General features: G+C 31.5%; 1 protein-coding gene across 1 annotated transcript; it reads left to right on the forward strand.

Annotated features, from left to right (window-relative positions):
• Positions 1-9515: 9515 nt before the first annotated feature.
• LOC107921295 (protein SRG1) lies at positions 9516-11103 on the forward strand. Its single transcript, XM_016851170.2, has 4 exons — positions 9516-9880; positions 9956-10203; positions 10282-10606; positions 10701-11103. Exons 1-4 carry the CDS (start codon positions 9617-9619, stop codon positions 10980-10982), a joined length of 1119 nt encoding a protein of 372 aa, XP_016706659.1. The 5' UTR covers positions 9516-9616; the 3' UTR covers positions 10983-11103.
• Positions 11104-18158: the final 7055 nt, after the last annotated feature.

The following is an 18158-nucleotide window of genomic DNA, read 5'->3' on the forward strand; positions in this document are numbered from 1 at the left end:
CTTCATTGTTTGTCCTCCAACCTTGATGGAAAACAGTATGTGTTTTGAGGCAAGCTTCAAATGTTTCACAATTTCTGGCTACTTTCTCCAATTGCTCCTCAGGTTTGGTCTTATCAAAGGTTTTGTCGACCCTATTGATCATATCATCCTCCTTTTTCATGGGCGTACTTAGGTTTACAAGGGTTTTGTAACACCCTTTACCCAACCCAAATCATCGGATTCAAATATCAGATGTTACGACAAACAAACACTTAGCAAAATTTTTACAATTGCACAAAACAATCTAAACATACTTTTATTTCTTTTTCAACTATTTTTAAACCCAAGATTTATAATAGAAAATGTCTAAAAATTACATTAGACTTTCAAAATAGCATATGCATTTACAACTAAAACTTTGTTAAAAATAGACTCTTCATGGTGTAGTATACTAAGCGTCGTACTCCTATAATGCCGTTTGTATTCATAATATTGCAACTCTAACTGTAACCCTAGCACAATCTTGGCTTGGTCCCTCCTAGCGTATTCACTTTTAAAATGAACTTGCAACACAAACAAATATTTTTAAATTCATACAAACTTAGTAAGTTTTAACCCAATTTACTTTGAAGCATTTCTTATTGAATTCTTCATCTTGAAGATTTTGGATATCCTCTCTATCTTTTGAGGATACTTTCTTAATATCGGGCGTATACATATACGCCAACTTCCATACTTAACCATCCTACACACAGTTCATTCCTTGAGCAGATTTCAGACTTCACCACTCAATACAGGTCTCATTTCTTTTCGGAAAATGAATACACTTCTCAAAAGGATATCCATAAAGAACCTACCTTCGACGGATTCTCACTCAGTTGGATGTTGAATACCTTCCCCAGGATGGGGTACTCATAGATACTATTCTTGGCGGATACTTATACTAACTGATCTTTTAAGATTAACTTCATACATATCCTACATTTGCATATTCTCATACTGAATTAACAACTATCAGATTACCAGTTAGATCATGCCTTAAATCAACTCAAATCACAACTTATTCTAGTGGATGAAATCTTTTAAGTTGTCTCGTGCAATCCCAGACGACCATGTTACATATATGAGAATGCTCTGATTTGATAGAAAACTTATACATTAGATAACCTTTTTATATACGGTGTGAAATGCTCAAATTTTGTAGATATCAGATAGTTCAAATTACTTCTTTACATAGCATAAACCAAATTCAAATCTGACAAACTCTTAGACTACTAATAATTATGAATACGCCAAATTACTTGTATTGGCAGACTACTATGGCAGATTCACACTTCAAAAACACTATTGAGAACTATTTCAGGAAATGCTTTAAGTCATATTCAATTTCATCACAAGGCTAACCAAATAAAGATGTTTTCAAACTTACTGAGATCTCTACCACAGAGTTATCTAGTGAAGAAGTCTCTAAACCTACCCTGATTTCCCTACAAAGGTGTTATCCAACTCTCACCTCAAGGGTTTTATACAATGTGCCACAAAGGCTTTACAGAATATTAAGTGTTTACTGTCCCAGCCGACTATCTCAAATAGTGCCATGGGTTGCTCCCACATGGTCTTATACATATCTTCATGTCGTGTTCTGCCAGTCCAGTTTACATCTCACCGGAGGATACACCAATAGTATCCTCGTTGTCATATGATGCCATGGGTCTCTACCACATGGTCTTTCACACAATTCTATATCGTAATCTGCCAATCCAGTTAGTAATGTTCCTGCCTTAGCGAAGGCATCACAAATGGTCGTGTTACTCACTTAACGCAAAATGCACTTACCTATATTCGTTCACACTTCTGGTGAACACATATTCTTTCATACCTAATTTCACAAGCATACATACCACACATCACTTTAATCAAGCAACAACTCATATACCCCATTTGTAATTATGCAGAACCTTTACAATAATTTACACACATACACTCACCAACTATTTGAGAAGACATCAACATTTTATCTACCATTATATACTAACATGCATGAATCAAGACAGAGACTCACCTGAAACTCACATTTACTGTAGCTCAAAGTTTTAAAGTCAACCATCATTTCTGCACTAGCAGTAACAAAAGGAGGTTGAAACATCCATCGATTAACCAAAAAACCTTAACTTCTAGGTTAAGAAAGAGGAAAATAATGTTTAGATCTAAGAAGAAGAACCATGGGGTAGGACAGAAAGAAGAAAAACCATCTCCCTATTCTCTTCTTACCATATATATACATATACTCAGCTTCTCTTAGCAGATCTTGACAAGTAGTCATATTTACTGAAATTATTATTTGTTTTTCTACTAAAAATTTGCGGCAAGTAGAGGAAAATCCAATGAAGTTGATGTTTAAAGGTAGGCCAGTCAAGAAGAGAGTCAAATCAATCCAATTGACCCTCAACTAATCTCATTACGAGAACCAACTAGAATAGTGTTCATGCAAACCAAACATATTACAGCTTGGCGGTGACTCGCTATGGCATGGTCTTAAAAACACTTAAGTGCCTTACAGTTTTCTCATATACTTAGTAAGAGCTTCATGCTAAGCCAAAACTCTAAGGTGTACCCTATATTTGTCGTACCCTTTCTTCAATTGAAGAATACCCCTAGATGAAACCCTTAGATACTACTATGGGCGGATACTTTATACGCCAACTTTAGTTTTCCAGAAGTTTATAAGATTGTCGACATGCTACCATAGTGCGCCAAAATAGGTAACCTTCATGTTGATTCACCTTCATCTTGGATCCGCCAAATTTGGAGTGTGACAGGTTTACCTAAGCAACGTGTGATAGTATTTACATGCTCTTTTCCGTCCTTCCGAGGGTTGTATTGCGTATTACTTTGAATGCATGTACCCATTTGCCTTTGCATTTCATTCAATACACTCACTATGTTATGCAGTTCTTTTTTTAATTCAGCCATATCGGCACAGGTTTTGGCGCATTAAGATTTTTCTTGTTGAATGTCAGACCTCATCAACTGCATCTCTCCTTCAATTCGATCTAGTCTTTGACCACAACCAACATGGTCATTTCCCATGTGTCTTTCTTGAGATCTTTGTAAATAGGGGCTGATACGGAGGATTCGATGTATCAAGTTTCCACCCCCTTAATTGCCTCCCCACTTTATATTAGGATGGTCTTTCCAACTGGGGTTATAAGTGTTCGAATAGGGATTTCCTCCCCTATTACCTAAGTAACTTACCTCTTTCAGCTGATTATCTTAGTACGACACATAGCTTCAAGTAGCATCATTCATGGAGGGATTGACATTAGTCTCTAAGCAGTGTAACTTTTCTAATATTTGTTGATATTTGTCGTCTTCTTTGACCGCTTTAGCCGTCAACGGCTTTGGGTTATACGAAAATCACTCGCTAGGCAACATGTGCGAGTTCACCGCCATGTCTTTAATTAATTGATAGGCTCACTCATAGGTGTTGTTCATGAAAGCCTTGTCGAATGCACCATCTATTTCGACTCTCAAGGTACCACCCAACCCATTGTAAAATATGTGTAGTTGTTGCCATTCTTACATTCCATGGTGTGGGCACTTCCTAAGAAGTGACTTAAAAATGTTCTCACACTTTATATAGGTTCTCGCCCTCAATTTTATTGAAATTTGCGATGTTGCGTCTTAACTAGATGGTTCTACTAATGGGAAAGAACTTATGTAAAAACTTTCTCACTAATTCGTCCTATGTGGTAATGGAACCAGGGTCTTATGAGCTAAGCCAATCGTAGGCATTGTCCCATAATGAAAAAGGAAACAACCAAAGACGAATAGCTTCATTAGTGATCCCATAGCTAGAGGAACCGTTTTAAGTACTAATTAAGGTCTTCCATCATATTGCCCCAGAATTGCAAAGTGTTATGGATGATTTGTATGGTAACTGCCTTGATTTTGAAATTATTGGTGTTAATCGCAGGCCTCTCAGTACTGCCTCGGATTACGTTTAAAGTGGGTAATACATATTCGCGCAATGTTCTTTCTTGTCAAGCCATCAATGGTTCTCTTCGAAGTTGTGCTGGTGGTTTGTCAAGCAATGGGTTTTCCCAAGGTAAACTAGTTACCAAGGTGGATTGTTTTGCATTTGCTAACAGGTTCGTCTTAGAAATCTCTCTAGTTCAAGGTTTGGTTCGATTGGGATAGTTCCACTTTGAGTCATACATTGAAATCAAAGAAATTAAAACAAAATTAATAACTTCAAATTCAATCGAATAAAAATAAAATTCATATCTATAATTCTAAATTTTTCTATTTATCCTATTAATTTAAAGAAAATAAAATTTTAATTAAGTTGAAGATTAACTCATATCAGTGTTCCTAATTAATATTAGAATTCGAGTTTTACCGAATTAGCTATTAACTAACGAGTTATTACCTTTCGGCCTCTAACTAATTAATTAATCGACCAATATTCACTTATCTTTCAAACTCACTTTCTTGACCATGATAAATTATGATTTACTCGGTAAACTCATCTTTCGACCTCGGTTATCCTAAATTACTTCCTAGGGTTGCCAATCCTAAGGTTTAATCAGACATAATTGAAACCAACTAATTCGAAAACAAACCCTAATTTTTCTGTTAATTATTCTCACATCCAATCGTTAATCTCCCTAAGGAAATATTCCCTAATTTCCTTAATTTCATGGATCTAAATGCAATTTTCCCTAATTTCATATTAAACATGCAAAACAAATAATTAAATAGAAAAAGGGAATAAATAAATTGATCTCTTTCAATATCAATTTGTGCACGAAAGTCGAAATTCGTTTAACATTTGCGAAGATAATGTCGATTACAATTGAAAACCTAAATAAACGAAAGCTTGGATCCAAATCAAATCCAAGTCAGAATAAAGGAAACAATTGTGTTTTTGAGTTAAAAAACTAAATTGAAATAAAACTAATATTGAAAATAAACTCCTAGAAATCTAATCTAGAATGGCTCACTCGGCCAAGCCTCCTAAACTTAGGCTAAAATCAATATTTATAGCCAAATGTTCTACCCTAACTAGGTCAATTAGAAGACCTAAAGTTGAATAAGATGTGTTGTATAGGTAAAAACACCCCTAACTTAAAATTGCATTCCGTCACTACGATGTTGGGACACCACAGGACTGGTGTCGCGATACTGTACTTCGTGGGTGACTTTCTTGGCTTCGAACTATGCGTTGCAACACCACATGCCGGTATCGCAATGCTATCGTCATCCTTCACATTCTTAGCCTGAAAATAGTGTCTCGCACACTAAATCAACTTGTTAAACCTCCCCTAGGCCCGTATTACCCCGTTAGGTCATTCCTTAGCCCAAAATATGCGTAAAAAAGCTTATTTTACTAAAATTAAACATAAGTTGCTAAAAATGGAAAACGTAGCAAACTAAACTGAAATGTCTAGAAAACAAGCTCATTAAGTACCAAAAAGACTCTAATTTGTCTCAATGAATTGTGGTAGATCACTACTATTATGGGGTACAATAAGGAGACCTATTCCATCTTGCAAAAATTATGGAAAGTTTTATATGGGTGGGTATTGGTCAACCATCGATGAATGTTTTAAGTGTGGTTCGAAGGAGCATATGATTAGAGATAGTTAGATATTGTATAAATATAAGTAAGAAAAAATGCCCTGATGAACAACTTTAGGGAACTTATATCAATAGAAACAGAAGATGTACTGAAACTGCTATGCTAGACCACCTTATTTGGTTTGTTTTGCTTTAAAAGGGCCCCGAATGAGCCTTAAATGCAACCAAACTTTAATGATAGCTTGGAAATGAATCGATTAACTTCAAATAAGCTTAATTAGGTTTAAATGAAGTGAATTAAATGATGTTCAAGTTTAGTGCTAATGGTTCTTAAATGTGGCACCCTTTGCTCAGTCCACCGTATGAACACGGGTAGGGGTGTTACATTATGCATGGGAAAATCTAGAAAATTTTTTAGCAGAGGTCGAAATTTAATTATAATCGTTCCATATGTCAAAATATAAGTTTATTGTATGTTAATTTATAATTTCATCATTTTTTAAAGGACTAAAATTTTTTTTTCATTTTTACGGGGGCTAAAGTAGAATTTTACTATATATTAATCTACAATTTCTTTATCTATAAGAGGACTAAATTAAAAATTTTCATTTTATGGGGAGGCAATTTCACTATTAATTTATAGTTTCTCTATTTAGAATATGACAGAATTTAAAACTTTTTTTCGGGAAAGGGGGGCAAGGCCCTTGCCTGGGTTATGTATTGATACCCAGCCCCTTGGACAGTGTCACTATATTGTTTTGTGAGCTATGAGCCCATAGAAGTTCATATTTGGTCCCAGACACTTCCAACCACACTGGAACCTCTTTTAAATGATTTTAAATTGTTTCTAAAACCCCCAAATTATTATAAACTTTATTTTATTATTTAATAAAAACGTTTTAAGGTTTGAAATTTTGAAGATATTCAAGATTTTTTGTTAAGCACGTACTCCTATAACATCTCTCATTTGTACCGTAAGTCAGGATAGCGAGGGTGTTACATTGTCGGTGACTATTACATGACTTTTGCAAGTTGGGTGAGCAAAGTGTAATTTTAATATTAGTTTAGTGACGGTTTTTTGTATTTTACATGAGAATGATTGTATAGAGATATTTTCACAAAAAAAATTACTTATGGAAAAAGTTTTCTATATTTTTCTGTGTTTTTTATGGAAAATAGTTTGGTAAATGAAAAATAAATTACGAAAACTATTTGTACAATTTCCTTCGTTTGTTTCATGAAACTAACTTTGTCAACAAAAAATAACTTATTGGTCATTGGAAAATAACTTTTTTTTTGGAAAATTACTTCTCCTTTTGGATAAAACAGCTTCATTTGAGTAACTTTATTTTTATATAAAAATAAACTTGAACAAAGTCAAATATTATTATATTAGCAATAAAATTTTAATTTTTAAAATATTAAAATATTAACATCAAATACTATAATTTTTAATACTATTAAACATACATATTTATATTTAGTGATATATTAAATTATTAATATAATTAATTTTATTTATTGTTCTAAAAAAATTTAATATTACAATTTTATTTTAATAATAAATTTTAACTTTAAACGCAATTAATAATTTATAAATATTTATTAGTTAGTGCTTTATAACATAAAATATGAATATTTTATAAAATAAAAAGAAATATTTTGACTTATGTCATCATTAAAAAGTAAATTATGACATATTAATTCAAGAAAGGATTAAATTACAAAAATGAGAAAAGTTTTGTTGCCCAAGGGTAAATACTCAAAATTTGAGGGGTTAAAGTGCAAATAAGAAAAAGTTGAAGGACCAATAGTGCAAATATTTTAAGGTTGGAATACTCTAGAAACTAAGGAAAATGGATGAATTATGACCAAATTGAATAGGTGTAGAATTATGAGGGACTAAATCGTAATTTTACCAAATTAAGTAATGACTCGAGGATGGAATTTTAAAAGATCATAAAGGGAAAAATGGTCATTTAGAAGAGAGAGAAATCTAGAAGATAATGATGATGTTGGAGATATTTTAGATTAATTAAATAAATATTAGTTTATTAATATTTTAATTTAATTTTTAAATGACATTTTATTATTTTATTATTTAGTATATATAAATGGAAAGAAAGATGAAAAGGAACCAACCCACCATCTTTTCCATGCAATTCACGTTAGAAGAGAAGAGAAGAAAGAAAGTTTTGCTTTCTTTACAATTTGGTCCTTCCACCAAAATAATTCACCATTTTCACTTCGAAATCAAAAGAATTTTCATAGCCATCAAGAGAGAAAGATAAACAAGGAGACTATGAGGAGTTAGAATACCAAGTTGGATTCAAGAAATTTAAGCTGGAGGAGAGAGAAAATCAAGTTAAAGCTTGAAATCAATAGGACAAGGTAAGAACATTGAGATTTCAATATATTTTTAAGTTTGATATTATTGAAATAGCATGGAAAAGATGTTATAGTAGAGTTTTCTTATATAAATTCTTATGTTCTTGATATATTAGTGAAGAGAAATAAGTGAAAGTGATGGGAAATATTATAGAGAAAGGGAATAAGGAAGTTATAAACTTAGTAATTAACATTTTGCACTAAAACAGTTTTGGACAGCAGCAGTAGGTTAAATTTGAAAAATCACCATAAATTGTGGAAATGAAATTAGAGAATTAACAAAATATGAAATTAAAGCTTACTGAGTCTAGTTTCTCGTTGAAGAAACGGTGTAAGTAATGTAATTGTAAATCATGAGATATAATAGATTTTGTGAGACAATGTCAGAATGATTTCGGGTTCCCCTGTTCTGACTTTGGAAAATCATAAAAAATTGTAAAAAATAATTATTGGTTATAATTTATATGTTTAAAATCCTTAAAGAGTCTATTTTAAATAGAAATAAACGAGGATATCATCCGAATTCTGTACAAGGAGATAATTAAGTTTTAATGAAGAAGGGTCAGAACTGTCAGACAGCAGAACAGAGGTGATTTTAAAGAATGAACTGTACATATTGGCTAAACCAAAAATTCTGAAAATTTTATGGTAAGAAGATATGTGAGTCTAGTTTCAGGAAATATTAGCAGATCCTAATTTGGAGTTCTATAGCTCAAGATAAAAATAATTTAGTGGCTATGACTCAAATGAATAGTTTTGAATAAATTTACAAGTAAATAGTAAAATCATAGATAATGTTACTTATAAGCATATTATATAAATTAAGGATGTGGAATAGAGAGGAGGAGGAAAATATATATATATATGAATATTCAGCTAGCATGGATAATTTGCACGTTTTAGGCTCAGGGACTAAATTGAATAAAAGTAAAACTTTAAGGGTAAATTTATAAAAATGTCAAAAAGTGACCAAATTGCATGAAATGAATTGTTTTATTATTTAAATTAGTAAATTGAATGAAATATTAATTTAGATCAAGATTGGATGGAAATTTGAGGAAAATAGAAAATTTTCAAAATGTCCCTGAATTTTGGTATTTCTGCAATTTAGCCTCGTAAGTTCGTATGAACTATATTCTGTATAATTTTAATTGAAGTGAATGCTATTTGGTAATGAATATTATATATATGTGTGTGTGTTTTGTTATTGGAGTTGAATTATTATTGGTAATATGTATAATTATTTGATGCATTGAAATGATTATCGGAAGCTCAATTGAGTTGGAAGCTTGTTGGAGATATATCACATTATCCATTGATTGTATCGATAATTTTGGATTATTTAATTTTAGTTATAATGGCATGTACAAGTGAAATTGGTTAACATTAGCTCATTAATGTTTTGATTTTGATTGGTTATAAATAATAGAAAACATTCGCTACCTTTTGACAAAAAAGAAAAAACTGCAGTACTGTTTTACATTTTCAGCTCTACTTCTGAATTTAATGCAATTTGGTTGTCAGCTACTATCCACAACTAAAAATATTTATTTATATAAAATGCAGCCTCCAAGAGAAAAAGATTCCACCACTACTAAACTTCTTACTTAATTTTGTTTCATTTGTTGAAACCTGAAAGCATTAATTAACCTAAGACTTGACCCTTATGGAGTCGCCAACAGATGCAGAATTTGTCAACTTTGGGAAATCTATCATCTTACCTAGTGTTCAAGAGTTAGCTAAGGACCCCATCGCCAAAATCCCACCTAGATATCTCCGCCCTCTCCAAGAACAACCTCACTCCATCTCACCCAATCATCACCTTCCTTCTGTCCCCATCATCGATCTTCAGAAACTTGCTGCTGGGGATTTCGTTGACTCTGAACTTCGAAGACTGCACTCTGCTTGTAAGAAATGGGGGTTCTTCCAGGTAAGCCATATTTTCTCATTACTTGGTATCTCTTGAAATCTGTTAAAGCAAGTCTTTTGTTTATTGCAATAATAGGTAGTGAACCATAGTGTTAGTATATCATTGTTGGAGGATTTCAAGTTGGAGATTGAAAATTTCTTCAAACTACCTCATGAAGATAAGAAGCTTCTTTGGCAAAAACCAGATAACCATGAAGGGTTTGGTCAATTGTTTGTAGTTTCAGAAGATCAGAAGCTAGATTGGTCAGATATGTTTTATATCACCACATTGCCACACAATCTTAGGAACATTGAACTATTTGAAAAGCTCCCCCTTAAGTTGAGGTATCTCCCATGGTTATTTTGAATATGGAATTTGAAACTTTTGAAATAGTTTGATTTTGATTTGCACTTTTGATGCAGGCAGGCCATGGAAATGTATTCTATTGAAGTGAAAAATCTAGCTTTGAGGATTTTAGATTTCATGGCTAGGGCCTTAAATATGGGCACCGAAGAAATGAGAGAGCTTTTCAATGATGGGATTCAATCAATGAGAATTAATTACTATCCACCATGCCCTGAACCAGATATGACCATTGGTTTCAGTCCTCATTCTGATGCTGATGCTTTGACGATTCTCTTTCAGCTCAGTGAAACGGAAGGCCTTCAAGTCCGAAAAGATGGAAAATGGGTTTCCATTAAGCCACTTCCCAATGCTTTAGTAGTTAACATTGGAGATATCATGGAGGTATATTTCACTTGGTGTTGTGAATAGTCTGAAATCCCATTGACTATATAAAAGGGTCTCCTCTCATGATTATATTTCTCTGGTTTCTCTGTAGATTTTCAGCAATGGGATATATCGTAGCATTGAGCATAGAGCAGTTGTAAACTCAACCAAAGAGAGGCTATCAATAGCAACTTTTTATAGCTCCAAGTTAGACTCGGAATTAGGCCCTGCACTTAGCCTTATTGGTCCCAGTAACCCTGCAATTTTTCGACGAGTCCATTTGGAGAAATACTTCAAGGAATTTTTTGCTCGGAGACTAAATGGCAAGTCTTACCTTGATTTCATGAGAATTAAAACCGAGGAAGAAAATGAAGATTGTAAAAACAAAACTTGATTCATTAGCCAATTATCAGGAGAAACGTGGATTGAAATGTTAACATATTTACTTAAGAGTAAACAGACCCATGACCAAGGTGGTCTCTAGTTCAAATTTATCATATAGTATGTTCTTTTTATCTCTATAAGCTTATTATTGTAGTATTATTATCACATATCGATTAAATGGCAACGCACACTGTTGTTACTGATACTGGGATCATCTTGCTTCACTGCGAAACAATAAACCAAGCCTGGTATTTTTCCATGGAGTGGAGTCACCATTAAAGGGTTTATGTTGGGGAGAAAAACCATGGGATATACTTGATATCATTGTTGAAACTGTTAGATGTCAAACCGACTTCAAGGTCGGCTAAACATGGATAGCAAGGTGGCAAGAAGTTAGCAATGCAATAATAGCAAAAGATTAGCTTCACTTAAGCGTGTAATAAGAAAAAAAAAATAGTCCAAGTTTGTGTGGTGTGTATATGTGAAGAGTGCATTAGCATAGCATAGTGTAAGAAATAGAAGTGTGGGTGTTAAAGTAGAGAGGAATATTTACAGCAGACACAAAACATTTGTATTATTGTTGTGTAATAGTTGCGTGAGTAATAAAATACTTGTTTAAATCTTGATTTCGTTTATCTTATTCAATTCCAATATGCTATTATCCTCTCATATATACATATATAAAATATAAATTTCAATTAAGTTTTAATTAAAATAAATTATTATTAGATTTATATAAGATATTATTTAGTATAAAATAAATTTTGATTATAAAGAAATGTTTTTATAATGTTTTGTAAAAAAACTATAATAAAAAATAAATAATATTTAAGAAAATTTTACCGAAAGATATTTTATGCTAAACCGTCCAAATATTATAAAGTAAGAAATCAAAAATCATTTCCCAAGATACATAGTTTTAACATGCACTACCATTTACTAAAAAAATCGTATTTCTTAGTTTTAACATGCACTACCATTTACTAAAAAAATCGTATTTCTTTCTCCTATCGATTCTTAACTAATATGTTACGAGCTCAAGATGGATAATATAACTTCATTGATGATCGAGAAAAGAGAGATAATAGTAAAGAAGAGATATCCAGAAACAGAGGAGGAAAGAAGAAACTTAGAGAAGAAAATAACATGGCATTACAGATTGCATAACTCATTCCATATTCTCTACTGTCTCTATATATATGACTAATTAGTTGTAATCAACTCCATGTAATCAGCTAGTGCATGAGGTCTTCGTTTCTGACATGGAGACTGATATGGCACCTGCTGGACTAAAAGCTGCTGCTCTACAGTATTCGTAGTATGATACTAAATAAAGCTAAATAACATGTAATTAGGTAAATAACATAGTAATTCAACTCTAATAACTTTTTATTTTGTACACATGAGCACTATCATTATATACTTTTATCATTTGTCATTGTTGTTACATATTTTTATAATTTTAATAATTTGTTTGATAATTTGTCATTAAATATACACATTTTTATCACCCAACCTAAGTTATTATTTTGGTGACTCTTTATTTTTAGAATTAATTTTATTTTTTTTAAATCTGAATTTTTATAGAGAATTGAGTTGTTGAGATAAAACTTAAGATTTCACTTGTAACTCAATTTCATGTACAATTTCAGGTAAAAATTTAGATTTAAAAAAAAATAGGGAAATGATCCAAAAAGTGCAGTTACCAAAAAATGCATATCAGATGAAGCAGACAGATCCGAGATCAGTAATATAATCAGAGATATCCAACAAAATAAGAGAGGCTTCAAAGAAAAACATTTTAAACATCTACCCGGAACTGCTAATCGATTGGCTCATGTTATTGCATCTGAAAGTTTAAAAAGAGGAGTACAAGTGTACTAGTAGGTGCGTTAACGGATTTCGCTGGGATGTCATGGGGCCTTGGGACACATCGGGAACGTGAACTGGATTGAACGAGGGCGACGTTGTTCTTGAATCGGTGTAGGAGTGCAGAAATGGAGGTCACGTGGGAAGGGGGTCTATGCTCGGGGAACTGATTCGTCAAAGGAGAAAAAAGAGAGTTGTAGAAGATGATCTTATAGGTTTCAAATCAGGCTGGATTAAATTTACTGTTTTACTTTTTTTTTCAAGGTTTCCTTTTGTGTTTTTCTATGCTACTTTTTGTTGCCGTTGGGGTTTCATGGTTTTGGGCCGCTTAGTTGCGTAGGGCTCTTCTGTTTTGTTTGTTTTGTTTTGTGTTAATAAAATGTCTAGCCCAGTATTATCTCAAAAAAAAAACCCCATGTAAATACTGATGTATCTTTGCTTTATAATATATGATTTAATTTTGCTTTATAATAATATATATGAGTTTTAACAAGAATAAATTAAATATGCATTGTAATTTTTTTTATAAATTTTTAAAATTGTGATAAAAATATATAAAGAATATTAAATATATTTTATAAAATGTTATAAAATTAATAAATTATAATTAAAAAATAGTTATAAAATTAAAGATGGACAATTTATTAAATATATTGAGGCAGGTGAGATGGGTTTTACCTAAACTTGTCCCTGCCCAATCTGAAAACTTCAACGAAAAAATTGACCCACCCTATCTGAAAACCCAATTTTCAAAACACACTACTTCCTATAGGGTGGAAACATGTTGAAACCAACCATTTAACGGTTTTTCTTTAAATATGTTTTATACTATTTTCAAATTTAAAATTTAATTTTTACATTTTAGTTTTTAGATATTGAGTTTTATTTTTTTTCATCTAAAACTCTTGGCACCTCTATTTAATTTGCTATTAAAGTTAACGATGACAAATATAAAATAACTTTTTTACCCTCAACATTTATAGTTTTCTATTAATTTGGTCTTACCTTTTAGAAGTACATAAAAATTTTACTTTTTTCATATTTTAAATAGAAACATAAAACTTAAAAAATTATAATTTTTTAAAAAATAAAAAATTATGAAAAAGTCTTTTTAAAATTCAAAAACTAAAAAAATGATTATATAAAAAATTTAAAATTTAATGTTATTTAAATTCGACCGAATCAGGCAGTTGACTAGTAATCGATTGGGGTGTTAGTTCGACGAGAGGTAAAAATCCGATTGACCCACAAATCGGTACAGATTAGTTGAATTGAACCAAAAAATCAATTGAACTGATTTTGAACTAGTTTGACCAATTGGTTCTTAGAACGATCCAATTGGTTCAAAATAAGCAAATTATTAGAAAATTAAAAATAAAATATTAAAAATTATAAAAATCAGTTCAACTGGATTTTTAGCACGATTCAACCAGCCCGTATCGGTTTGCGGGTCAACTAGTGTTTTACCTCTCACCGGACCAATAACCTAGTTGGTTCTTGATCTAATAAATCTGGTCCAATTTAGATAACATCAAATTTTGGAATATCTTATATTTTTAAAATATTTTTTTTATTTTTATATTTTAATTTAAAGAGTTTTTATTATTTTTCATTTTTTTTAAATTATATATTTTTTAAAAATTTATGTTTTTCATTTAAAATTAGAAAAGAAATTTAATATTTTTTTAAAAAATTACATTCTTTTAAAGATTATGAACCAAATTGACAAAAAATTGTAAATGTTGTGGGCTAAAATAGTTTAAAATTTTTAAAAATCGATTGACCCCCGAATTGGTATGGACTAGTTAATTGGCCTAAAAAGTCAGTTGAACTAGAAATTGAACTGATTTTGTAACACACTATATTGGTCCAGCCGCCGGACCTAAGCTATAAGGTATTACGACAATTAACAACATTTATCATCCTCAATTTCTAATTAAAAGCAAGTTAAAACATCAAACATTTGAAAACATCATTATACTGTGATTTACAAACAAAACTGAGCCCTAGTCTAGCTTATAAAGCTCTTAAACCAACTCAGAATCAAATTCGGACTAATCTGAAAATTTTACAAAAAGATAGGTAAAAAGTGAAAACAAGGGTCACACGACTATGTGGCTAGGCCATGTGACAAAACTGAGGCTGTATGCTGCTATCACACACTCGTGTCCCCAAACTGTGTAATAGACTGATGTCATGTAATCCAAGGTCACACGGCCGTGTCGCCAGACCATGTAACAGACTATGGCCATGTGGATCAACCTACACCTAAATTTAACAGACCACATGGTCATGTCTTGCACCCATGTATGGAACCCAACCGTGTGGCAGACCGTGTCACAAACGTGTGCACCTAAAACTAACTTATAAACCAAGCATTGACATTTTAGGTTCACTTAAACCTCAAGCAAGCCATTGACCATCGATCAACCTATACAAAAACTTCATAAATATACCAAAACATAACATGAAACATCCAACCAAAGTGCCTAACCAATATGCCACCATTGGCACCACAATTCAAACACTAAACTTCAATCGTTCATGACCATTCATGCCAAATTGTTCATACCAAAACATTTGCATATAACTATACTTTCACTAGTTAGATTATCACTAAGCAAAGTTCACCAAAAGAAATAAAAAATAAGTACCTATTTCACCAAGCAAAATGTCTCATAGTTACCAAATCATGTTTTTACCAACACAAACCAAAATCAACCAAAACTGTAATGACCTGAAAGTTAGTGGTGTCGAAAATGGTGGTTTCGAAACCCCATTCTCCATTGATCAAGTCCATTAATATTATGTAATAATTATATTGAACTTTGGCCTGATGAATTTGTTAATTAGATAATTAGTTAGGGTACAAGTGTAATAACCTGATTTTAGTGGGACCTAGAATGGCAGTTTTAGAACCTCGTAATATGATAATCGAGTCTGTAAATATTATTTAACAATATTTATGAGTCTACCATAAATTTAAATTGAATTTAGATATGATAAAATATCTAATTAGATAGTTAGTTAAGTACAAGTGGTTTGACCCTAAAGTAAGTGGTTTTGGAAAATGAGGAATAGGGACCTTGTTTCTATAAACCAAACTTTTAAATATTTTATTAAATATTTACAGAGTTTTTTTAGTAGTGAATTGAATATCAATTAAGTAATTTTATCAAATTAGGGGTTAATTAAGGTATAGGGACTAAAATGTAAAAGTGTCAAATGTGTGATTTCTTAAGGAATATATATAATTGGAACTTTAGTAAGGGGCTTATAAAGAAAATATAACCTTAATGTGTTATAGTGACCGGTTATAACTAAATATTATATATGTTTTTATATTAAGAAACATATTTTTCTCTTTTCAACTTAAAATTTTGAAGCAAAGTAGGTAGAAAGGAAGACGAACTATTTGGGTTCTTTGATTTCAAGCTTCAATTGATTAGTTCAATTTAGTCATTTTCTTATCGTTTTTATGTTTTTAGAATCTTGGTAATATGAGCTAGCTAACCCATATAGTATTTTTTGATATTGTTCAAGATTAAAGATGTTGCCATTGTTAAATAATTGAAGTTTGAGGTGTTGTTTTGGTAGATTTTAAGTTTAGTATTGAAAAAAGACTAAATTATAAAGTCAATTGATGATTTTGTGCAAGAGGGACTACATTGCATAAATTTAGAAATTTGGGGTAGGAATGAGAAATATGAAGTTAAATTAGGTCTAGAGTGAAATCGATATAAAAAGTGATGATTAAATTTGAAAGTTATGTTAGTCTTGATTTTAGGGACTAAATTAAATAAAATGCAAAAGTTGTATAAAATAGAAATTGATTGTTAAAATGGTTGCATATTAATAACTTTATATGTTTATGCTAATTTGTAGCTAACGTTGACCTAAATTCCTCGAAAAAGAAAGGAAAAACCAAAGTCATCGATGAATAGCTCAGAGTTTACGGTTTGTATTTCTATAACCTGAACCTTTTCAATTGTTGCATTCACAAACTGTGATGCATGGTAATAACATAAGGTAAGCTGGAAATGATAGAACGAGCTTAATTGTAATAACTCGAATTAGTTGTTTGTGATAGGGACTAAATTGAATAGATTTGCAAATATAATATATTGTTATAATTGTGCAATTGAGTTCAATTAGTGATGAATCATACTGTCACATGTGTGATTTAATGATTGGTTGATGAAATTATATTGTAGAAGTGAGAAATTGAGTATAAATGAAATTGAAATAAGGGTTGATAGTGGATATTAGTTTATAAGCTCGAAATTATGGATTTTATATTGTACGATTTAGTCAATTTGATTGAGATAGGGAAAAATGTATATGTTGCAACTATGATAGATCGGTTTAAGATATATAAATAGTTTAATAATTAGCTGATGTAATAGGACTTGTAGATTGACATGTTAAAATGCATTATAGAATTTATATTATGTTTTAATGTTCAATTATAGAAATACCATTGAGTTATACTTAGCGTACGATTTTGTTTTCCGTGCATAGGTTAGGTACCTTACGATTCAATTGTCGACTTAGCATCCACTGGAAAATCCCAAACTCATATGTTGGTGATGTGTTCATTTTGTTATTGGCATATGTACCTAGGATGTCTTATGTTTGTATGATGTTTATATGGATTGTGTTGGTATTTTGAGAAATTAGATGTATACATATATATGTGTGTGTATAAGTGATGGCATTGATCATGTTAATGGGATTTGGTTGGGTAGTTGGATTGTATAGTTGATAGCTTAATTTGTAGCTAGGTAAGGTCTTATAAAATAAATGTGCAAAAAGTAACTCTTATGCCTATATTATGCTTGAAATGATTTGGTAGTTTTGGTGTATATGGAATGAAGTTGACTAGGAGTCAATTTGAGATTGTCTCAAATGGTTAGTTTGGTGTTAATTAAATCATAGTTTGAGGTGCCTTGGAGGGCATATTGAAATGGTATGCAAATAATGTTTTAGTTTATTTTGGATTATTGATTGAGGTATCAATAGTGGCATATTGGTTAGGAACATAGGTTGGTTGTTATAAAAGATGATTTTGGTTTGAATTTGATGCTTTTGAATTGGTTTGGATGTGATTAAATGGTTGCTTGTTGCTTAACTGAACGTAGGTTGAATGGATTGAATTGGAAGGTATTTTTCAGGTACACACGGCCTTGCACATGGCACTATGCCCTACATGGCTTAAGACACGATCGTGTGACCTATAGGTTTTGGTTGATTTTTGGTAGTTTGTTACATAGCCCAAAGACATGGTGGTGTGACGTATTTTTGAATATTCACACTT

Source organism: Gossypium hirsutum, chromosome D01 (assembly GCF_007990345.1).
Source record: "Gossypium hirsutum isolate 1008001.06 chromosome D01, Gossypium_hirsutum_v2.1, whole genome shotgun sequence".
NCBI classification, from domain to species: domain Eukaryota; kingdom Viridiplantae; phylum Streptophyta; class Magnoliopsida; order Malvales; family Malvaceae; genus Gossypium; species Gossypium hirsutum.